The sequence below is a fragment of the Molothrus ater genome, chromosome 9 (genome assembly GCF_012460135.2).
Source record: "Molothrus ater isolate BHLD 08-10-18 breed brown headed cowbird chromosome 9, BPBGC_Mater_1.1, whole genome shotgun sequence".
Classification (NCBI taxonomy): domain Eukaryota; kingdom Metazoa; phylum Chordata; class Aves; order Passeriformes; family Icteridae; genus Molothrus; species Molothrus ater.
The window spans coordinates 2,703,913-2,727,438 of record NC_050486.2 but is presented as its reverse complement, the minus strand read 5'-3'; the positions used below and the strand labels follow the sequence as shown (position 1 = coordinate 2,727,438).

The window sequence follows — 23,526 nt, the reverse complement described above, 5'->3', positions numbered from 1 at the left end:
AAGGGAATACGTTTCTTTTACCCTTAGGGACTAAACCAAAATGTTGCCAGCTGAACACTGTTACAAAGAGAATTCAGGCACATTTTCTAGGGTTGAAAATGGTTAAATCATAGAAAAGGTTATTTAAGGAGAGTAAGGACTTTTAAATCTAGGATTAAAAAAAAAATAATAAAGAAAAAACAGTAGACATGCTCCTGTATGGAAAGTGTTCAATAGTGCTGATCCTGCTTTGGGGCAGGAGCCAGCCCAAGCAATGCCCCAAGGTTCCTCCCAGCCCTGTTCAGAGAGGATCAGAACTCTCACTCAGGTTTCTGACTTCCCACTTCAACACAGCAAAGCAGGTGTGGAGATGTTTGCAGACAGGTGCCATGTCCCCCATCCCACAGGATGTGAGAGAGGATCCCCTCAGCAGCCCTGACCCCTCTGCCCACTGCTCCCAATTCCTCTCCAGCAGTGCCAGGGGAGACTGGCACTGCATGCAGCCCCTGCCAGGGAAGGAAGTGCTATATATGGATGAGAACTTCCTGCAGGGATGAGTTCCCGTGGATTTCCATGGCCCTGTGCCAGTTTCCGAGCACTGGCCATGGGCACAGCTCCTGCACACCCCACTGGGACCCAGGAGCTATTCACAGCTCTTCTTTCTTACCCCAACACTGACACACAGTTCTATGTGGATGGCAAAACCCCCTCAGGAGAGAGAGAGCTCCAGGTTCCTGGGTTCTCCTCCTGCCTGCCATCACTGCTGCCCTGCCTGGGGACAGTCCAAACCCTCTGCTGTGCTGTTTCAGGCTGTGCTGCCCAGCTTGAGCTTCTCTGGAAGATGCCCATCATGGCATTTCACCTCCAGGGGAAAATGGACTTGTCCATTTGACCACTGGACATGTGGCTGGAGCTGACACACTGCAGGGGAAGGAGAAGTAAATGCCTCTTGGAGGGGGTTGAGCTCAGGATACCCAAGACTCTGTGCTTTTATACAGAGCACAGGAGAACTTGCAAAGGTCAGGTTAATGGCTCTTTCAAAACCAGGCCAGGGCTGTGACCTAGAAGTGAACCAAATGCAAGTCCCAGTTAGTTTCAGATGGCACCTTTCCTCAAAACTGAGAATTTTACACACCCTTTTACTGGCTGCTGGTCACTAGCACACTGTGCAAAGCAACTGAACCTTTTGTTCAGTTTAGGCTTGGAGACTTCAGTACGTGAAACCTACTGGGATGATGTGTCTCTCTAATCTGGTTTCAAGGTTGCCTCCATAAATATTACCACTTCTATATCTAGAATGTTTGTGGACTACACCAGCCCCTGACTCGTGAAACCAGTGCGATGTATTATGCAAATGCCTTCCTTTTTCTCATATCCCAGGCTGGTAGATCAAACCAGACTGCACCCAACTCTCATCTGTCCTTTACACATTGATCAAAGCACAAGAATGCTGTTTTGAAAAGGAAATACCATTGAGGGTAATGTGCTGTGTGTTGTCTGTAAAAAGGATCTGCTGATAAGGATCCCCGTGTGATTCAAAGTGACAGGATGAAATTACAAAGAGCCTGTTGTCACCTCTACCTCCAGTTCAAAGCATGGACCCTGCAGAGAAAAGAGGTTCATGGTTCACTGACCATCTCCTCCTGACCTGCATCTGCCAAAAAACCCCACTCAGTATCAATAAGTGATACCATGTGAATAATTTCCAACAGCAGCATCTGAGAAACGATTTCAAAATACTGCTTTGATAGATGCTGATGCATCTCACAGCCAGGAATGTCAGGGAGCTCTAAAGAGAGGGAGAGAGGGTGGAGGATGGCACACAGCACAGGGAACTGCACGAGGTGGCACAAAATAAAACAGAATCACAGAATGCACTGGCTTGGAAGGGGCCTTACAGCTCATCTCATTCCAAGCCCCCTGCCACTGGCAGGGACACCTTCCACTATCCCAGGTTGCTCCAAGCCCTGTCCAACCTGGCCTTGGCACTTCCAGGGATGGGGCAGCCACAGCTTCTCTGGGCACCCTGTGCCAGGCCTCACCACCCTCACAGGGAAGAATTTTTTCTGTATATCACAAATCCTTCTGCATCACCAGCTGTCAGCATCTTGCTGCTGCTCACCCCAAACAGAAACATCCACCCTCAGCTCCATCCCTGTCTCCCAGATGGCTCTGAATCCTGTTTTGCTGACATCCAGTTCTCAGTTTTGCCCTGATGTGGCAGGAGGTCCCCTGGACATGGTGCTAGGACTTTTCCCACCTCCCAGTGACGTCTGACACAGGCACCTGCACACAGGTGGCTCTCTGCTTTCCTTGTGTGCCTGTCCCCAGGCTCAGAGAGGTTGTTTGCTGTCTGAGCTCACACCTCACTCGCTGTCTTCTTCTCTTTCTGCATGCTGTGTTTAATTTAAGGGCGGTAGATTTTTTCCTTTCCCTGTTTTTCACTCAACTCTGCCCCTGTAATCCCACAGTGCACTTCTGTCACCAGCAGCAAACTCCTCTGTTACGTAAGGACAGGCACAACCTGCCCCTCCCTGCCTGCCCTGTTTCCTTTTCTGTATTTCTGCTTTCTAGGTCTCCTCACCCCATTACAACCCATGGGTTTGGTCTAGTTCTGCTGCTCCAGGTGTAATTGCTGGAGCCTCAATAAAAGTCAAAGTTTGTCTGCCAAATCCTTGCTGTCATTGCACTGGCCTCATTAATGCACTTCATATGCCATCCCTTCCATGAATATTTTACACACACGAGCAATGGGAGATTTGATTCCCTGTGAATCACAGAATGCTGTACTCCTCTGCTGCCTGTACAAGGGGTGTGTGAGACAGCAACAGCACCTGGTAAAGGGCAGGCAGCAATATTCCTAAATATTTGATCCCAGAAAGTGCCTCCTGGTGAGATGCACTTACAGGCTGTTCACAGAATCACAGAATCCTAGAATGGTTTGGGTTGAAAGTGTGAAAAATGTGTATTTTATGATTGGCTTTTCACAAATATTAAAATGAATATTATATGTGTTATGTTAGAAAGTGATGCTGTATTAATTTTTAGTAGTGTGTTAAATATAGTTTTAGGGTACAACATAGTGTTAAAATAGAAACTATGCTATGTAGGATACTTTTTTCCAAAAGAAAGGACTCGCAGTGAGATAGCAGCCACAGAACACCTGAATCTTTCAGAGAAAGAGAATTTTTTTTTTCCATTATCAGAATAAATGAACTTCTTCCTGCCTCGATCAGCCATGATGACACCATTAGGATTGAGAGGAAGAAGCTGACACTGCCCAGACAGAATCCTGTGTTTGAATGGAATTTATGCATCATGGATGAGGTGTATGAATATGCAACAGGCTGTTGTTTTTAAGGGTTAATCCTCTGTTAACGTGGGTCCTTTTTCGGGCTTATTTTGCCCAGAAAAAGGTACCTGGACCTCCGTAACTCTTTGTTTCTATTGTCTTATATTGTTCTAATCCAAACTCTCCAAATTATTATTACTCTATTTATATTACTATTTTTATAACCATTTTATTACTACTAAACTTTTAAAGTTTTAAAAACAAATGTTTGGCGTTTTTCACAATGGCCTATTCCCACCGAACAGATTCTGTGAATCTGAATCGCGGCCCGATGTGCGAGGCTTGGCCGGGCCGCGCCAAGCGCCGACCCCAGACCCCGCCATGACAACGAGCCGCCCTCACGGCGCCGGAGGGCGGGGCCACCGCCGCTACCGGTAGATTGACAGCCGCCTCGCCCAATCAGAGCAGCGCCCGCCGCGCATTCCCCGCCCCTCGCCCTTCCCGTGGCTTCTCGCGGAGCCGGCGGCGCCAGCCGGAAGTGCAGGTGGTCGCTTCCGTGCGTTGCTAAGCAACGAGGGGCCGCAGCTTCCGGGTGGCGGGTGCACTTCCGAGTGCGCGGCGGCGTTGCCGGGTCGGGGGTGGCGGCAGCACCATGAGCACCATGTTCGCCGACACCCTCCTCATCGTGTTCATCTCCGTCTGCACCGCGCTGCTCGCCGAGGGTGAGCCGGGCGGGCCGCTGCCGGCAGCTCCCGGCAGCGGGGCAAGGGGAGGGAGGCTGTGGAACGGGGCTCGGGGTCAGCCGAGGCTCCTCACGGAGAGGGCGGCGGGGAATGGCCCCGGTCAGCGCTGAGCTGCGGTGCGGAGCGCTGGGAGCTGGGGCTGTTCTCTGCAAGAGGGAAGGAGGGAGGGAGGGAGGCTGTTGGGAGGTGAAAGGCGAAGGAGTGGTTCCTCCATAGCTGTTGTGGGAGGATATGAGGGAATCGCCTGGCCTGGCAGTGATGGTGACTTCATCTGCTGGAAAAGGGTTTTATATGTCACTGGTTGGAACAGGGACAGATTTTTAGGGAAGTGCTGCATAGGTGTCTTGTGGGGTAGTCACAAGTCCCAGGTCCCGTTTCTGGTGTTGGGCTGTATCCCTAAATCCCCTTTATAACCCCTGTCCCCACATTCATCCCACACCTGCAAAACAGGTTTATCAATACAAGTAAAAACTAAAAACCTGTTTTAGTTTTATACCTGCAGCTCATTTCATGGTTTATTTTCCACTTCCATTTTTCATGGAACTTGGAATGGGGGTTTGAGGGGAAGGGATGGTGTGGTTTGCTGGTGCTCTGTGCTCCCTTAGCTGGGTTCTAATGGGGTTAAAACTAAAAACTTGTTTCAGTTTTACACCTATAGCTGGTTTCATGGTTTATTTTTATTTTCCACTTCCATTTCACATGGAACATGGAACTTGGAATGGGGATTTGAAGGGAAGGGATGGTGCAATTTGCTGGTGCTCTGTGCTCCCTTAGCTGGGTTCTAATGGGGTTAAAACTAAAAACTCGTTTCAGTTTTACACCTACAGCTCATTTCATGGTTTATTTTCCAGTTCCATTTTACATGGAACTTGGAATGGGGATTTGAAGGGAAGGGATGGTGCAGTTTGCTGGTGCTCTGTGCTCCCTTGGCTGGGTTCTGGCAGAACAGGGGTTTTGTAGACATAAAGTTTAATTGCTGCAGGGTTTGCTCCCTGCCACCAGCGTTGCTGCAGGAGGTTTTTCCCTGCCTGGCTCCTGGCTGAGTGTTTGTTTCAGGTATAACCTGGGTGCTGGTCTATCGCACAGACAAATACAAGAGGTTAAAGGCTGAAGTGGAAAAGCAGAGCAAGAAATGTAAGTACTCACCAGGGGCTTGTTTCTGTCCTTAATCTGTTTTTTTTTTGTTTTTTTTTTTTTTTTTCTGGAAGAAGCTCAGCCAAAGACCTTTTGCCTTGTGTAAATTGCCCCTCCTGTCTGAAATAAATGTCTGAAGTACATTCAAAATGTCTGAAATGTTCAAAAATGCAATTTCTGCCTTTCAGGGGCAAAGAGGAGAATCTGAGGGCTGTAGAAATAAAAAAGTAGGGTTGAATAATGAATACCATGAGGAAAAACTATTTTATGTCAAGGTTAAAAGTGGTGATTGGTGGTGGGGGGTGAGTAAAGACAAAGCCATCATAAAAAGGTCTGACCAATCAGCTGATGTAAAACCAAATTATCCTAATGTAAACTGGAAGCAAATATGTTAGGAAACTTTAGGAAATAAGTTCATTTCATAGAGAGGAGGTCTGGGAGGGGGTAAACAAAGTGTGAGGGGAGAGGGGAGCTGAGGATGAGCCGTCAGATCTGCATCAAATATTGAGAGAAATGGTGAACAGGAGCGTGGATTGTTTAAATGGACCTGTCTGTATCAGAAGCCAAATTTCAGATGAGAAATTCTGCCCAAGTTACAGCAGTGGGAGACAGAAACAGCACAGGAGAGCTGGGGCCAAAGCAGAGCTGGTTTTACCTTACAGATATCTCATGATGGTGTCAGTGCTCTTTAATGCTGGGAGAACAACATTATCACACACTGCTCTTTGCAGCCCAGCTTATTCCTCCTTCCCCTGGGCAGTCTGAACCCAGGAGTTGAAGTGCAGCCGTGTTTGTGTCACAGCTCCCACAGTTTTTGGGGCTTTTGTCACCACAGCAGGAGCAGATGGGGATTGCATCCCTGCCTGCCTCACTTGAATCCCACTGCTCCTGTGTGTGGGATGGAATGAGCCCCAGAAGAGCAACTTAGAGAAGGAGTTGAAAGCCAGCTGCAGATTTAGTGTCCTCTTGTGTTTGTGCTGCTCAGTTCCAAAAGCAGTTAGCAGGGCTTAATCTCTGGGGTTTAATGACTGCTGAAGGAGTTGAATGCTGTTTGCTTTTATAGCTCTCCTGGTGTCTAGGCTGTCATCTGTGAAGGGAGTGATGAAGGGTTCATGTGTCTCAATTAATTTCTGAGCTTCTTGTTTGATTCCCCACCCCCAACAACAACCACAAAAAAGGTGAAGCTGAATAAGGAGTCAGTAAAAATTCAGCTTTGCTTTTTTCCTTTCCCCTCTTGTGCTGAGGACAGCTGGCTGACCTGAAGGCTTACAGCTTGCCAAGTGGACCACTTGAGCCACACCTTTCAGCTGTTATCTAACACATCTGAAACAGGAAAAAACACATTGGAGACCTTTAAGCTCTCCCGTGAGAGCCCTAGCAGATCCTTAGGATTTGCAAAAACAAAGGGGCTGGGCAGTGTGCTTGAGCAGACATTGTTACTCCTTAATTTCATCTCTTCCTGTCCTCTCCTTCCTCGGGAGAGGCTCAGCCTGGCCTGAGGCTGCTGCAGGGATTGTTCTGGGTGAATGTAGGGCTCAATGGACAGGGCTGAAAGCTGTCCCTGGAATTTCTGATTTGTTGGTGTGGATGTTCCCACGGGCAGCCCTGAGGGAACTGGGGCTGGCAGCTCCTGGGGCTTGGCATGAGTTTTAACAGCACTGCCTAGAGTCTAGAGCTGGGGCTGTGGGGTGATGGGGTTTCCAGCTGGATTTGGCACAGGGAAGGTTTTGGAGACAGCATTCTGTGAGCCCTGGGTGCATTGTGGCATCTGACACCTCTCCAGTATTCCCTGGGGACACAAGCTCCCTGTTTCCCTCCCTGCCCACCAGAGATCCTCTTGTTCCTTGGGAAAAGCAATTGTTTCTCACTCTGTTGCCATGGAGGGATGATGTTGAGGTGACTTGTCTGGGCTGATGAGATTTTCTGAGCAGTTGTGACTGACTCACAGGCGTTTCTAAGGCAGCTCTACAGATCCTGGTGTGGCTTGGAAGGTTGGCTGCCTTCATTTCCCCTGGGCTGTGCAAGCAGGCTGTGCTGAGCTGTGCTCCACCAGGGAGGGCAGCCCCAGCACTCAGGGGTCTGTGAGCTCACAGTGAGCCCAGGCTCTTTGGTTGGGATATGGTGTGACAGTGTTCACAGGGGTCTGAGGATGAGGGAAGAGACGAGGATCTGACTCCATGTTTCACAAGGCTGATTTATTATTTTATGATATATATTATATTAAAACTATACTAAAAGAGTAGAAGAAAAGATTTCATCAGAAGGCTGGCTAGGGATAGAATAGCAAAGAATGATAACAAAGGCTTGTGGCTTGGACTCTCTGTCTGAGCCAGCTGGGCTGTGATTGGCCATTAATTAGAAACAACCACATGAGACCAATCCCAGATGCACCTGTTGCATTCCACAGCAGCAGATAACCATTGGTTACATTTTGTTCCTGAGGCCTCTCAGCTTCTCAGGAGGAAAAATCCTAAGGAAAGGATTTTTTATAAAAGATGTCTGTGACAGATATGGTACCTGCACTTTGCATAAATACAGAGAGTTTAAAGTAAAAAAGGATGTTAGACCATGGTCATGCTTCATCATCCTTGCTTTCTGGAGTACTCTATCTTGAATGAAAATGTCTCTTGCTTCCTGGAAAAGCCCTTTTTGCTGTGCCAGAACCTCCTCTGCAGCACATTTGCTGTGTTCCCATGTCCCTGTGCTGGCTCTGCTGCCCTGCCTTGCTGCAGTGGTGGTTGGTGGCAGGTGCTCAGTGCATGTCTCATGTGGGGTTTTAGTACCTTTGACCTTAGGCTTCTGCTTTAAAATATTGGAAATGCTTCAGTGCTAATGAATTGAAGAATGGAGAGGCTGTGGCTGCCTGCTTGGACAGCATTTCCCCTGAGAATGCCTGCCTGTGAAGAAGGGATGTAGGAGAACACAGACTTTCCTGTATTCTGCTTCCCACTGCAGATAATCAGGAGCAGAGCTTGCCACAAAGCTCTTTTCATCCCACTTGCTGAATCAAAAGTACTGTCTGATACTAATGACAAATCAGCAAGGGTGGCTTGAGCCAAATTTGTCCCCAGACTGCTCAGTCCACAGTGCCATGGGCTCTTGACAGAGTTCAAAATTAACCCTTTAAATATATTTGTATCTTGTCCAGGGTTTTGAATTTTTTTTTTTATTATTATGAAGTGATTGGTGTAGGTAGTTGATAACTTCTTGATTCTGAACATGTTCTCAGTCCTACTTAGCTGCTTTTTGTGCCCCTGTTCTGCAGAGGACTAAAATGTTCTGTTTGGTGTGTGGAAAAGGTGTGGTGGTATCACTGTGCAGAAATGATGGAGTATCTTTTCATTTTGCAGTGGAAAAGAAGAAGGAAACCATAACTGAATCAGCAGGCCGACAGCAGAAAAAGAAGATAGGTAAGACTGGCACCTCAGGAATGGTGGAGAGTTGAGAAACTGATGGAAGTGATTATCCTTTCCTTCCTTTCAAGACTATTTCTTCATTTGCCTTACTCTTCCAAGCAGGAGACAGCCAGCCTCCTGATGGTTTTGGTGATCACTGGGAGGAGCAGCAGCTCTTGCTGAGCTCCCTGACTTTTCCTCCCATTTTAGCCCTGATATCTATGGCTGTTACTAACTTCAGCTGTCAAAGCTCTTTGCTGCAGTGCATGGTGCCTTGCTGTAGCTGTAGAACTCAAATTATGATTTTTTTTCCCCTTCATTTGAACACTTTAGAGCTGAAGATGTTCATGTTAACTATAACCATGCTTAGGTAAATTTCAATCTTGATAAATCAGTTTTACTCAATTTTGGGCAGTGATTTATTTTTCCACTCTTTTTCATTGTCAGTAAGCTGAATTCTTTCTGGGTTAGGGTAACTCTTTAAGTACTGAACTGAGCAAGAACAAGGTAAAGAGATGTTTAAAGTTTTTAGGAGGATCTGCCATCGCAACGTGCAGCAAAGCTCAGTTAAGTTATTACAGAGATCGTGGCAGGAACATTTTTGAGAGCTCCTGGGAGTTGGTTTCCTCATTCCTCTGTAACACCAGGTAGCTGGATTAGTCATTTGATCTGTACAAAGCTTGGAAATTATAAACACATCTTCAAACAGCTCTTCCTAGGTAGAAAACCTGTTGTCGTTAGATTCCTGAAGGGACAGGAGCCAAAATGCTTCCTCTTGTGCATTTCAGTTCTTAATCTTGACTAATCCCTGCGTGGGATGAGCACTGCTTGGTGGAAAAGGCAGCTTTGAAAGTGACCATATGCACCAACTGCAGATAACATTAAATAAAGAAAGGGTGACAATGACTTTTTTGCAGGGCACCATCCGAGCTGTGTTCCTAGCAGACAATATTTGACTTGTGCTTGGACTAAACCAATAAACAGTAGAATCTGAGGGCTTCAGATGCTCCACCAGTTTTTATACACTGAAATAATCTTGTTTTGCAGATGGAAAACAAAGCACAAAGGGACAAAGATCAGAACTTAGGAAACGACCACTGATTTTGTTTGCTGTGATGCTTGCTGGCCAAGCCTAAGATTCTGATAATGATTTTTTTTTCTCATTTTTTAACAAATGCTGCATAACTTCAGTATTTCATTTGTGTTCAGGCAAAGATGAATTCTTGGTGCTCCTGAAAAATCAGACCCTGAATGTCACACTGGACTTCCAGAAAATGACTCAGGGCTGTTCAGTTGAAATCTCTGATCTCAGTAACTTACTGGATGTCAAATCATTCTGCAAGATGGGGCATTGTTGTCACAGCAAATCTACTTGTCCTGGAGTTCTTCCAAGTTCTACCATTTTAGTTAACAAAAAATAAATATTGAGCTGAGGCTTTATGGATAAGTAGCAGCTGTGGTACAGACCTGCCTCAGTTGCCATCTGTTCTGCACACAGAATAAGACAGGAGGTGTGTAGATGATACTACTTGGTTTCATAAGGCATGAATCATGCCTGTGCACAAGGAGGTAGGGGGAAAGTAGCTTGGGAAGGCTTAATTTGGTGTTTCCTACTTAAAAGCCTTTATTTTAAACTCTAAAATGAATGGATTGTCACATTTTGTCTAAATCACCTTGGGCACTGCTGGAACAGGACACCTTTAGCACTGATGTAGCCTTCTGTCATTTCAGTTTAAAGGGATGATTTGTTACTTTAGACCTTGCTGCTGCTTTCTGTGTCCATGTGCTTCTGGAAGAAAGGACAGTGACATTCCCAGGAGTGCACACGAGTGCTGGATGGACAGAAAACTAAAACAAAATAAAAAACCCCAGTCCTGGCAAATCTCTATCCCTGTATCCTCATGGTTTGTGTTCCAATGAGCAGAGTAAGATGATTTTGGACTCCAGGGAGCTGCTTGGTAACCCAGTCCTCTTTCTGTGTGCCTTTTCCCTGCTGTAAACTACCCAGCAAAGTGCTTAACAGGCTGTTGATGTGTGATTTGGGGAGGAATAGAGCAATAAGTTGGTAGATCAGCCAGAACATACTCATTTTGAACCTGTAGAAATAGGTGAGAGCCAGGTCAGGTATACTGAGCAATCAGAGCTGTGTTCTTTCCTCCCTGTAACCTTTAGCCCACCTAAATAGATGGTTAATTATGCAGCAGAGGGGAAAAAACAAGTATTTGTGCCAAATGTGATTCCTGAAGAGCTGGCCTGTGCTTGCTGAAATGTCCCAGGACACAACTTTCTACCTTGCTCAGGAAACAGGTGTCTGAAAGGTTCCTGCCAGAGGGGATGGCTTGTGGTTAGGAGCAAGTGGAAATAGCAAAGAGCCTTCTGAGGAATTGGTAGGGGTGCTGCTGTTGCTTTTCATAACAGTATCTGTGAATCCCTGTGCTCAGCAGGGGCTTGGGAGAGAAATTTTGGAGTTTCTGAGCTGTGGTACTGAAAGTTTCTGATACTGAAAGTTTCTGGTGCTGAAATTTCAGTGGGGATCCCTCAAAGTTCCCATGCTGGATAGGCCTTGGCAGTCCTTCTGCATCCTCCCCTCTTCACTGATGCTGTTCTTTGGGTATTCCTTCATTGTCCACATCCTTACTTCAGCTGGCTGTTGCTTCCCAGCCCTGGCTGCCCCTCTGGATCCCTCAAAGTTCCCATGCTGGATAGGCCTTGGCAGTCCTTCTGCATCCTCCCCTCTTCACTGATGCTGTTCTTTGGGTATTCCCTCATTATCCACATCCTTACTTCAGCTGGCTGTTGCTTCCCAGCCCCTCTGGATCCATCCAAAGCATGATAGGGGATGTGGGACAGGAAAGGTGACAGATAGTGGATGATGCTGAAGGCCAGAGCAGCCCTCCAGTGAGAGTCATGGAAAATGCCCTCTTGAAAATCTGAGTGTCTTTGAAGCCTGTGGTGATTTAAGGACAGACTAAATTTCCATAATATTTCCTGCAAAGCACAGTAATACACTCATTACTGAATTTCATGTAGGAAATCTATTTCCTCTTTGGAGAATCTCCTAGGTGTGAGAAGAGTGCAAAATTCATTATTAAGACCAGCAGGGTTTTGACATTGCTGAGGTGCAGCTCCCAGCTCTGTGCGTGGTTTTCCCTTTGGAAACCTCCAGAAGGAAATCCTCACTTATTCAATATATTTATGATGGTGTGCAGCAAATGGATCACTGCTCCCTTTGGGACCTGTGGTAGAGGGGCACTGTTTTTGTTTCCTGGCAGCAGTGCTCATGCTCCTGTGTGAGTTGGTTGAGTTAGCAAATCTCACATTGGGTGCATTTCTTTCAAAAGTGCTGAATGTGTGATTCCAGCCGCCTCCTCTCTTTGTGCCTGACTTGCTGCATGTTGCTGTGCTGGAGAAGCAGTTGGCTCTGTGGAGTTTTTCACTTTCTACTGTCTGGCAAAGAGAGCTGGAGTTGATTTTGGAAGTGTTATTTGTTTGGAGAGCCAAAGAGGTTAAGTTTTCCTGGAAATGAAAACACTCTGGTTTCTAGGTTGACATAACTGATTATAACTGTTGGTTTTGTCTTTCCAGAGAGACAAGAAGAGAAACTGAAGAATAACAACAGGGACTTGTCAATGGTATGTACATTTAAAGCCAGTTCCCAGCTGCTGGAGACTTCAGTCAGTTTCCCAACAGAAAGACTTTGTTCAATTGGCAAACAAAGCTGCCTTTCCTCTGGAAAGGTCCTTCTGGATTTTCTCTAATAACTAGAGATTTTAGTTTGAGCCACAGAGTTACTGCCTCATCTCATGCCAAACCTTAGCTATTTTCATCTTTATAGGTCTCCGTGATGTTTTTCAATGTAGAATTAATTTTTGTGGCTCCCTCTAACTTTGGTCATTGCAATGATCCCTTGCTGGGATCCCCTGGGAATCCCCCTGGTGGGTTTTATAGGCTTAAGGAAAAAATAAAACCAGCCTGTGCAAGGTGACAGGACAATTCTTGAGCACTTTCTGGTTTTGTCTCCCTGCAGCAGCACTTCCCATCAGTCTCCTGGGGGCTTCTCCAGTCATTTTCACAACCCCTCTGTGTCCTGGGCCATCCCTTTTTCCCTGTTGATTTCAGTGATCTGTACAAAGCCTGTTTTTAAGGGTGTGAGACTGTAATACCTCAGTGTGGGCCTGTTTTAAATCTCTCTGACTTTCTGCTTGCAGGTTCGGATGAAATCCATGTTTGCCATTGGCTTCTGCTTCACTGCCTTGATGGGAATGTTCAACTCCATGTAAGTATCAGCTTCCTGCATTGTTTCCTGAAATTTTTATGGTGAACATATTTTCTACATTCCCTTCATCACTTGAAGTGTTGACAGTGACATTGTCCAGGCAAGAACCACAAATAAATAAATAAATGGATTCATATTTCATCTGAAGAAGTGGTAGTTTGGTCATCACATACACTTTCTGCTCTAGAGGGAACATTGAGTACTGAGCACAGCCAAACTGAACAAATTGCATTCAGTCTAGACACAGCTTTAATATCTTTTCTGCATGGGAATATCCTGATTAGGGCAAGTTTGGTGCATGTCAGGCAAACATCTTCAGTCTTCAGCTGCTTTGGCTTTGCTGTGATGGTGTGACCAAAGAGTGTTCTTGCAAACAAAACTGGGTCAGCTCCCTTGCCCTTAGAAATGAGCTGTAATTGCAGAGTTTGTTGTTGCCCTACTTGAGGAAATCAACAGTCCAGATATAAACAGGTCCAGGCATAGGCTCCAAGCTTAATTTGTTTTAAAAGTGTCCTGGGAAGGGTGTAGTTAAAAAAACAAACAGACAAGAAACCCCAAACTGGTTTGCACAGTTATAGACAGCTTTGTTTCAAATGTGCAAATCTGAAAGGCTGTGCTTGGCTTTTAAAACTTGATTCAATTGAAATGTGAACTGTTGGCTGTTAAATCTGAAGATGACATGAATATTGTTAGGATAACCTTTAGGAGGCTGCTTGATATCTGGGAAATATCCTTGCCCTGCAAACAGGAATTTACATTCTTGGGCACCAAAGCCTTTGGCTTCTGTGCTGGCAGTCCCCAGGATACAGTCAATTGTTATTTTACTGGAGATCTGTGGGTGGATAAATTGCAAACATGGGGTAACATAGTAACAGAAGTGCCACTGTGTGGATCCTTTATTTATTCAGCTTAGTCAGACTTCAGCATTCTGAGCAGAGCAAAGCAGCCCAGCACTGGGGGATTTTAAAATTTGGGTTCAGTCTTGAGTCAGTGATGTCTCATTTCACTGCAGGGCTGGAGGTGCATCATGAGCAATGAGGGCTCTGAGGGAGCATTTGTAGGGTTGCACTTGAGACCTCCATGTGCTTGCCTTGCTCTTTGGGTACAATACAAACACCAACACCTGCCCCTAAAGTAGACTGAAAAACAAACTAAAAATGCTTTACCCCACTGTGCCCTCTTTCCTAGAGGGGGAAGAGGCAGTTCCTCTGAGCATTCTGTGACTAACAAGTGCTACAGAATTGTAAGTTTGTTAAAAACTTTAGGAAGGGGTTGATTTGGGTTAAATTCCATATTGTTCCTCCTTCCATAGATATTAAAAAAAAAAGGTAGAAGAAACCAATAAACTTCTACTAAGTTTACTTGTCTTGTTCCTCTTTTGAGGATTCCTGCCCACAGAGACCATGCTGCTGAGCAGATGATGTCAGCCTTGGGGCCTATCTTTTATTTAACTGCCTCTTTCCTTAGAGGCAATCTGAGCAGCAGGAGCATCCATGGAGGCACTTGTGGGTGTGGCAGGAAAAGGAGGAAAAGGGTGGCTGACACCTGCCATGGCTGTGGCCACGTTTGCTGCTTTTCCTGTTCTTGAATGAGTTCATGGCTGTTGGGGAAAGAAGGAGTAGGAATTGTGTGGAAGCAGCACCCTTTGGACAGGTACTGTGCAGATGCTGCTCCTCTGCCTGAGCACCTCCCCATCGCCAAGTGCCCCCTTGGCCAAACTGGAAATCACTGGGATGGTTTCCCCTGTCATTCCTGGAGTGCCAGCAGTGCTGGGGCAGCAGGTTGGAAGTGCCAGCAAGGCTGGTTTAAACCCAAAGAGCAGAATGCTGTGCTCAAGACAAACAGCTGAGGCACTCTTGTGGTTTAAAAGGTTCATTATGGCAGTGAGATTCTGCAGCAGCAGTGGCCTCCAAGCCACAAGGGATTTCAACTGGGGCACAAATTACCTTCTGTGTGTCTCAATTTTCTCTTGCCAGGAACTTTTTAATGCAATCACTCCCCTGCCTTACTCTAAGAGTTGTGCATTCTGGTACCTCTTGATAACTGTGAAAACCTGCTGGAATTCAAAGCAGGTACCTGAGGGTGCTACTGCTGAAGTACTTGTCATTCTCCCAGCAGGAATAACGCAGAATTTGAAGCCACTGGGGGATGTTGCAGGGAGATAAACATCCGTTCTGAGCTCTTTTGCCAAAGTGCCTGTGAGATGTAAACAAAGTTGGCGTGTGTTTGAGCCGTGGCTGTGTGAATGCATCTCCACAGGAAAGAAAGCTCATTTAGGATCTCTTGAAACAAGAAACACCTGTTCAAAAATCAGCACATGCAGAGAAAATAACATCCAAATATGCACATGCTGATGAGGCATCATACACATCTACATCAAAAGATTGAGTTGACTGGTCTGGCTTGGGAGAAATCTTTGCTAACTGGCCAAAATTCACACTCTGCCTGATGCCCTGGAATGTGGGCCTGGAGGGATTCCAGGAGCAGGATATGTGCTGGGAATATGCAGTATCATCCTGCCCCTGCACTGCCTTCATCTCCACAGACAAACTGGGGCTATCAAGTGTTCCTTGATGGCTCTCCTGTGCATCCTGAGGAGCACAGCTGCTCCAGGGAAGGAAAAGGTGTCTTTGATTTATGCTGTGGTTTAAAAAATGCTGTTTTGCTTGAAGCAGAGGGTCTGTCTTGTTGCAGTAACTGCAGTACAGCAGGGTGACAGTCATTCATCTTTTATTGAAGTGCTGACTGTGCTCTGAGAAGTGATCTGCTAAATCTGACTTGGAAATAAAATGCACCAGAAAACTGCAAAACACTGAGATTTCATGAACCAGCAGCTTGTCCAGTTGATCACTTAAACCACTAGGAAACACTTTGATTATGGTAAAAGTGTTCCTGAGGGAGTCCTACCCTGTGGAGGGCTTGGAGAGAGAGACGTCTTTATCCTCCTTGTGTGACTGTGTTCACAGGGGTCTCAGGTTGAGGGAAGAGACAAGGATTTGACTCCATGTTTCAGGAGGTTTGATTTATAATTTTATGATATATAGTACATTAAAACTATACTAAAAGAATAGAAGAAATTATTTCATCAGAAGGCTGGCTAAGAATAGAATAGCAAAGAATGATAACAAAGGCTTGTGGCTCGGACTCTCTGTCCGAGCCAGCTGGGCAATTCCTGTGGTTAATTCTAATTGATTGGCCATTAATTAGAAACATCCAACATGGGCCAATCAAAAATCTACTTGCTGCATTCTACAGCAGCAGATAATCAATGTTTACATTTTGTTCTTGAGGCTTCTCAGCTTCTCAAGAGGAAAAATCTTAAAGAAAGGGTTTTTCATAAAAGATGTCTGTGACACTCCTTGGTGCAGTGTGGGGAGAGGGGCTGGAGAAGGCAGCAAGGCCTTTCAGCCTTCCCCGTGGTCTTACCTGCTCTGCTGGCCTGTTGAAGATGCTCACTTGTTCTTGCCATATCCCAAAGCTCCTTGCTGTCTCCAGGGGTGATGCAGTGCTCTCTTTTGCAGATTTGATGGCCGAGTGGTGGCAAAGCTTCCATTTATCCCCCTCTCGTACATCCAAGGTCTCTCCCACCGCAACCTCCTGGGTGAGGATTACACTGACTGCTCCTTCATCTTCCTCTACATTCTCTGCACCATGTCAATCAGACAGGTGAGTACACTTTCCCTGGAGCAGAGAAGGCATATATCTCATCCAGGAAGAGGAGTGGTGCACATGTAATCTTGGATCTGTGTGTGGTTTCTGTGTTTGTCTTCATTCCTGTGCCTCATATTCAAAGCAGTTCTAGGTTGGGATCATTAAAATCGCTGTCCTGGATGGGTCTGGAAGATTGGCTGGAGGCTTGCACCAGGGCTGTGGGACACAGTTGGCAGAAATGGATTCCTGGCCTGTGTGATAACTTGTTATCCAAACAAGTTATCCATACCAAGAGATTGTCTCTATCAGAAGCTGATCTAAATCCTGCTCCTTAGTAATTACAACTTTTACAGCAATATGTGCATCTTTACAAACAGCAGCATCTTTAGGGGAAACTTTCTAGGTGGCTTGCAGCTCTGTAAAAGTTTCAGCAGTCCATAAAGTTGCTAGAAAAGTGAGGAAAGAGTTAAAGCTGCTCTTTTGGGTTTGTCCTTCCTATTTTTGCTGGCTGCCTGATTTTTTTCAGAATTTTAAGAACTGTACCTTTGGTGTGAGGTCTCTCCCAGCATTAGGGATGTGGCACAGAGAGGGTTCTGGTATGGTAGCCAAGAGCAGGCTCCACAGAGCTCTCCAGCAAAGCTCCATAGTCCCACCTTTTGGAAGAGGAACCTGTTCATGAAAGTTCACTGGCAGCTCAAGTGGCAGAATGGCTGGGGAGGACAGGAGGGCTTTCTCAGTGCAACAGGAAGTGTGTTTTCTTTTCCACTTTCCCCACAGGGTGTTTGGGATAGGTTAATATACTCTGGATGAATGCTGGTGTAAGTAGCTGCAAATTACCTTCCCTTCTGTATTCATATTTCCCTTTTCTTTGATCCACTTCCTGAATTCTTGCTGCTTTTCTCCTTAACCCCCTTGTTGCTTTTCCTCAGGGGTGCCAAGGAAACTCAGACTAAGGGACTTAGACATAAATCAGATCAGCAAAGGGAGGTGGTGTGTAATGCCAGGAGTTGGGCTGAGCTTGATGGAGCAGCTCCTTGACAGAGTTCCTTTAGTCACAAAGTGCATGCTGGTGGATGGAATTCCCCATAGCCCTTTGTATTGGGCTTGTGCTGAAATGGATCCCAGATCCCTGTGCAAAAGCAGATAATGAATTGCAGAATCATTTATGCTGAAAGGAACATCTGGGGGTTCATCTGGGCACCCCTCTCCCCAAGCAGACCCAGCTTCACCAAAGGCCAGGCAGGGGCTTCCTCACTGCCTTTGCTGCAGGACAAACTTTCACTTCCCAGTGGCTAGAAAAGGGTTTTCTGCTTTGAAAGCACTGAGACATACTGAGCTCTTAAGTTAACCTTCCAGAATTCTGGAATTCTGGTCTGATGCTGTTCTTTCAGGCAATCTTGGCTGGTACTGCTCTGTGTTCCCAGTTACATGGAAAGTCCTTTCTTTTCAGTGTTGCAGATTATGATTTGGGTTGACTGGGGAATTCTCTTTCTAAAAAATCCCTCATTTGTTTTGTCCAAAAATATAATTCCTGTGGTTAATTCTAATGCTGGGTATTTCCTGATGTCTTATATGATGAAATTTGTGGGCACCATGAACTGAGGGGCAGAAATGCCAAGCTCTTTGCAGTGGGTTGAGCTTTCCATAAAACTTCTGGGAAAAAAATTGCCCTTGTGCTTGAGAGTTCCTTATGATGTCCCTGTGGAGGAGGAGGAGAGTGAGTTTATTGCTCTGGAGAAGGGTGTGAGACTGCAATCTGCATAGTGCTGCATTATCTACGTGATCATGGTTAACAATTCCTGCACTTCTCCAGCTGTCAGGCAGCTCAGCTCCTTCCTCCTTGCTGCTCCAGGGAAGGGCAGGGACACCTCAGTTTGCACAAGAGGTCAGAACTGAAGCTGTGATTGCTGCTGGCATCCTGCTCGTGGCTTTATTGCCATTTGAAAGAACCTAGGTGATAACAGCATTGGGAAGAGCAGAGCTGTGACAGGCTGGGGGAGAGGGCAAGAAAGTAATTAAGGGCTTAAAATGGTGCCAGAGACTTGCACTTCGTGCTTTCAGTGACCTTGGAGGTGAAGGCTTTGTGAGCCTTTGTATTTCACTGTGTGCAGAAGGGGAAATCTTGCCAGGTTGGCTTTGAAACAGGTGCTGGCCCAGGGGAAGACAAGTGGTGGTGTGGGAGTTGGTGTCTGGCTTGATGCAGCTGACACACAAGGAGGAGTGCAGATGTACCAAAATGAGGGAAAAGGTTGTGAACAAAGAAAGGAGGCCACAGTCCCTCAGTCTTTCTTTAAATCCTGTAGCTGCCTGTGAAACCATCAAAGACAGGGAAGAGAGATGTTCCTGTGGAGCTCAGAGGTAGAGCAGGAACTCGGGTGTGTGTGAAAAAACAGCAACCTGGTGGGAAATGCAGGGGAGGCTGCCTGGGCGGTGATTAAAGTGACATTAGTGGGACAGGCAGGAGCAGCATCAGGGACTCTCTTCATGTGGGGGTGAGAAACTCTTCAAACACTGACTGGGAAGCTTTGCTGCCTGTGACCTGGCCAGCATCTCCCAAAATAGTCACCTCGCCGTGAGTAACTTCCTTTGCGCTGTTCCCAGCTCTCCCTGGCACGTAAATCCTGTCCCCCAGTTCCTCCTGCCTTCCTGTTTGGAGAGAGGAGGGCTGCTGGGAGAGGCCTTCCAAGGGTCCTTGAGCTGTTGGGTTTTCAGCTGGGAAAGTCTGCTCTTGGGCTGGGTGGGAGCTGCAGTGTCAGGGTTACATCCTCTGTGGCTGCTCCTGGTTCTGAGCTCCCAGCCTTCACCTGTGCTGGTTGGGAACAGGGATGTGCTGCTGTTCCTGGGCTGTTTGCTGCTCCTCACTTCCTTTTCACACACATCTGAACTGTAGATTAGGCTGCTTCTCACCAAAATGTATTCCCAGGTGGGAAGGGGAGCCAGCAGTTATCCCTGCTGCCAGGACTGTGCTTTCCCACAGAGCCTGGTCCTAGGGCAGGGAGCTGCTTGCTGCCTTGTCTGAGGTCCCTTCTGGGTCTGAAGACCACAGCAGGAGCAGGTCCCCAGGAGTAGCAGCATCTGCAAAGTACCTGTCCAAAGGGTGCTGCTTTGGGAATACATTTTAGTGAGAAGCAAAAAAAAAAAATCACCAAAAATCACCAAATGTGGGAAGGGGAGCCAGCAATCATCCCTGCTGCCAGGACTGTGCTTTCCCACAGAGCCTGGTCCTAGGGCAGGGAGCTGCTTGCTGCCTTGTCCAAGGTCCCTTCTGGGTTTGAAGACCACAGCAGGAGCAGCTCCTGTGCTTCCTGCAGTCATTTGAGGGAAGACCAGAAGAGCTCAGATGAGGGATTTGGATCCCTAAATATTTACTCTTCCCTCCTTGCTCCTGAGGGTGATGATCATGCTAGTGTTGGAAGCAGGCTCAGCAGATTTCCTTGTCCAGCGTGGCCCACAGCAGACAGGACAAGGTTTCTGCTGGACCCTGCCCCATCTTTGGTGTCTCCAGGTGTAGATTTCAGGATTGCTGTCCAGCAAAACGTGCTTTGGAGCTGGTGTGTGATGCCTTCTGCCTTCCAGAGCAGGGGGAGACTGCATGGAAGGGTAATGCTGGACAGTGTCTGTAGTCTGGAATTCAGACAGACGACTTTAGCACCTCTTTCTCCCTGCCAGAAGGAACGGGGAGGAGGCAGTGCACGCTTCCTTGGTGCCATGGATCCCTGCTGGATCTCTGCTCCGCGGGTGAGCCGCTGGAGGCTGACAGGACGCGGCTCCTGCTGGCTCTGCAGCACCCTCTGGTGTGCTTGCTCTGCCCCTTGGCTGCTCCTTTCTGTCCGTGCCTTGATCCAGGAAGCACTGCGGGGAACCAGAGCAAGGAGTTAATGCTCTCATACACATTCAGTTGCTGAACATCAACCAGTGGCTGGTTTATGTATGCCATGGGCTAAACGTGATGTAATTCCTCTTCTTCTGTTCCTTGTGTGTGGGTTGAAGCCTTGCTTTTCATAATCTCCAGCTGAAATGAACCTCGATTTTATCTTATTTTAGCTACTGCGGAATTGCAAAACTATCTGCTTTTTCCCTTTTTCCCCCCCCCCCTTTTTCGCCCCCCCCTTTTTCGCCCCCCCTTTTTCGCCCCCCCCCTTTTTCGCCCCCCCCCTTTTTTCCCCCCCCCTTTTTTCCCCCCCTTTTCCCCCCCTTTTCCCCCCCTTTCCCCCCCCCCTTTCCCCCCCCCTTTCCCCCCCTTTTCCCCCCCCTTTCCCCCCCCTTTTTTCCCCCCCCTTTTTCCCCCCTTTTATTTCCCCCCATTTTTCCCCCCCTTTTTTTTCCCCCATTTTTTCTCCCCCATTTTTTCCCCCCCATTTTTCCCCCCCTTTCCTCCCCTTTTTTTCCCCTTTTTCCCCCATCTTTTCTGCTTTTTCCCTCCTTTTTTCCCCCTTTCCCCCCCTTTTTGTTCCTTCCCCCTTTCTTCCTCCCCCTTCTTCCCCCCTTCCCTCCTCCCTTTTCCCCCCTCCCTTTTTCCCCACCGTTTCCCCCCCCCCTTTTTTCCTTTTCCCCCCTTTTTTCTTCTTTAGTTTATTCTCCTTCCATGATAAATAAGCTCAAGAGCTCTGTGCCTTGCTGTCTGACCTTTCCTGACAGTTATTTTGGAGAGGGCACTCAGGTTTGAAGAGAATCCTTCCTCTTTTTGTTGTCTGATAGCCAGCCCTCAGGTGGTGACACAAGGAGGACACAGTTGTTTTCTTCTTTCCCCTGTGTCTCACTGCAGGAGCAGCATCTTGAGCTTGACTCCCTTACTGTGAAGGAGGATGAAACTGAAAGAACTGAGGGCTCTTTGTAGTTGCACTGTTGTGAAATTTAAAAGAAATTTCACAAAAATCAAGAAAAACATTCACATTTAAATATTTTGCTGTGATTTTTTTTTTTTTTTGCTTATGCCTGGCTCTGCTAATTAGCTCTTCCCCTGTTTGTTGTTTTCCACTGGAACACCCTGCTCAGATGCAGATGAGGTCATCCCAATAGTCAGGTTTTGGGGTTTGCTCCATATGTCCTGTTATCCTGCACGTCTCCAGTGCCCCATTGTTCTGTGTGCACAACAATTAACAGGCATTCATGTTAATTCTGGCCCTAAGCTCCTGACTTGCACTTGGCACATGCTCTGGTTGCCATGCTGCTGTCCCAAATTCCAGCTGCATTAGGAGGCTCCAGCTCCCATGGCCGGCACCAGCAGTGCTTTCTGGAATTTGGGAAAACCGAGGGCTGCAGAGTCTGCCCATGAGCACTGCTGGGAACCTGCACTGCAGTTAAATTGCAATGGTATTTTATGGAAATAGGGTGTGTAAAGACAGCTGGCTGTGGGGTGTGTAGCTGAAAACGGGAAAGAATCATTGTCCAAAATATGGATTTGGTGTTCAGGGGCTTTTGTTGGGCTTTTGTGGGGAAGAATGGCCCAGCCATTCTTGTCTGGCTCCATGATGAGCTGCTTGAGCACATAGGAAGAGAGGTTCAATATATGATGGATTTAGACAATGTGGGTGAGAACCTGAATCTGTTGAAACAAGTGGGGAGGTTTTACTTGTGCTGCTGGAGAGAGTCCAGCAGAGGCCACAGAGATGATTTGGGGTCTGGAACATCTCTAAAGAGGAGAGACTACAGGAGCTGGGCCTGTTTAGTCCAAAGAGAAGACCGAGAGGGAATCTTATCACACGAATATCTCAAAGGTGGGTTTCAAGAAGATGGTGCCAAAACTCTTCAGTGGTGCCCAGCAATAGGATGAGGAGCAGTGGCCATGAACTAAACAAGTTCCACCTCAGTGTGAGGAAGAAATTCTTTCAATGAGGGTGGCAGAGCACTGGAACAGCTGCCTAGGGAGGGTGTGGAGTCTCCCTCTCCAGACACATTCCAAACCCACCTGGATGTGTTCCTGTCACCTGCTCCAGGTGACCCTGCCTTGGCTGGGGTATTGGACTGGATGATGTCCAGAGCTTCCTTCCAGCCCCAGATGTTCTGTGAGCAGAGTTGAGATTTCTTGCTCTTTGTTTCCCTTGCTGTGAAAAATTTGTATTGATCATTGGCTTTTTGTGAATATTCAAATGAATATTATATGTGTTATGTTGGAAAGTGATGCTGTATTAATTCTCTTAGGGAGTGTGTTAAATATAGTTTTAGGTTATAACATAAGGTTAAAATAGAAACTATGCTATGTAGGATACTTTTTTTCTAAAGAAAGGACTTGCACTGAGATAGCAGCCACAGGACACCTGAATCTTTCAGAGAAAGAGAATTTATTGCTCCATTATCAGAAGAAATTAACTTCTTCCCGCCTCGCTCAGCCATGATGACACCATTAGGATTCAGAGGAAGAATTTGACACTGACCAGTCAGAATCCTTTGTTTGAATGGAATTTATACATCATGTATGAGGTGTATGAATATGTAACAGGTTATTGTTTTTAAGGGTTAATCCTCTGTTAACGTGGGTCCTTTTTCTGGCTTATTTTGCCCAGAAAAAGGTACCCGGACATCTGTAACGCTTTGTTTCTATTGCCTCATTGTTCTCATCCAAATTATCCAAATTATTATTACTCTAATTATATTACTATTTTTATAACCATTATATTACAATTAAACTTTTAAAATTTTAAAACCTAGTGGCTGGCGTTTTTCACACTTGCCACCCTCTGACCTGCCGTGCTCTCTCGTTGCTCCTGCAGAACATCCAGAAGATGCTCGGCCTTGCTCCCTCCCGCGCTGCCACCAAGCAGGCAGGAGGCTTCCTTGGCCCCCCACCTCAGGCAGGGAAGTTCTCCTGAAGCACAGCCCTCACGGGAAGCCTGGCCAGTGCCACAAGCCTGCATTGGGGAGGTGACAACAGGGATTCTGCACCAGGCATCACCCGTCTGAACCCCGGCTATGCAGTATTGACGCCATCATCCATTCCGAGGGTTCCACCAGCAGTTGTTCGTTCATCCAACCAAGAAACTTCTCTCGGAAGATAACGCGACCTTTGTTTCTGAGTAATAAACGGCATGGGCATGTTAATTTATGTTAAGAACGTCT

At 46.7% G+C, this 23,526-nt stretch overlaps 1 protein-coding gene across 1 annotated transcript; it reads left to right on the top strand.

Moving 5' to 3' along the window:
- Window positions 1–3,868: 3,868 nt before the first annotated feature.
- TMCO1 (transmembrane and coiled-coil domains 1) lies at window positions 3,869–23,508 on the top strand. Its single transcript, XM_036387611.1, has 7 exons — window positions 3,869–3,993; window positions 5,071–5,148; window positions 8,499–8,558; window positions 12,129–12,175; window positions 12,752–12,819; window positions 16,341–16,485; window positions 23,181–23,508. Exons 1-7 carry the CDS (start codon window positions 3,924–3,926, stop codon window positions 23,277–23,279), a joined length of 567 nt encoding a protein of 188 aa, XP_036243504.1. The 5' UTR covers window positions 3,869–3,923; the 3' UTR covers window positions 23,280–23,508.
- Window positions 23,509–23,526: the final 18 nt, after the last annotated feature.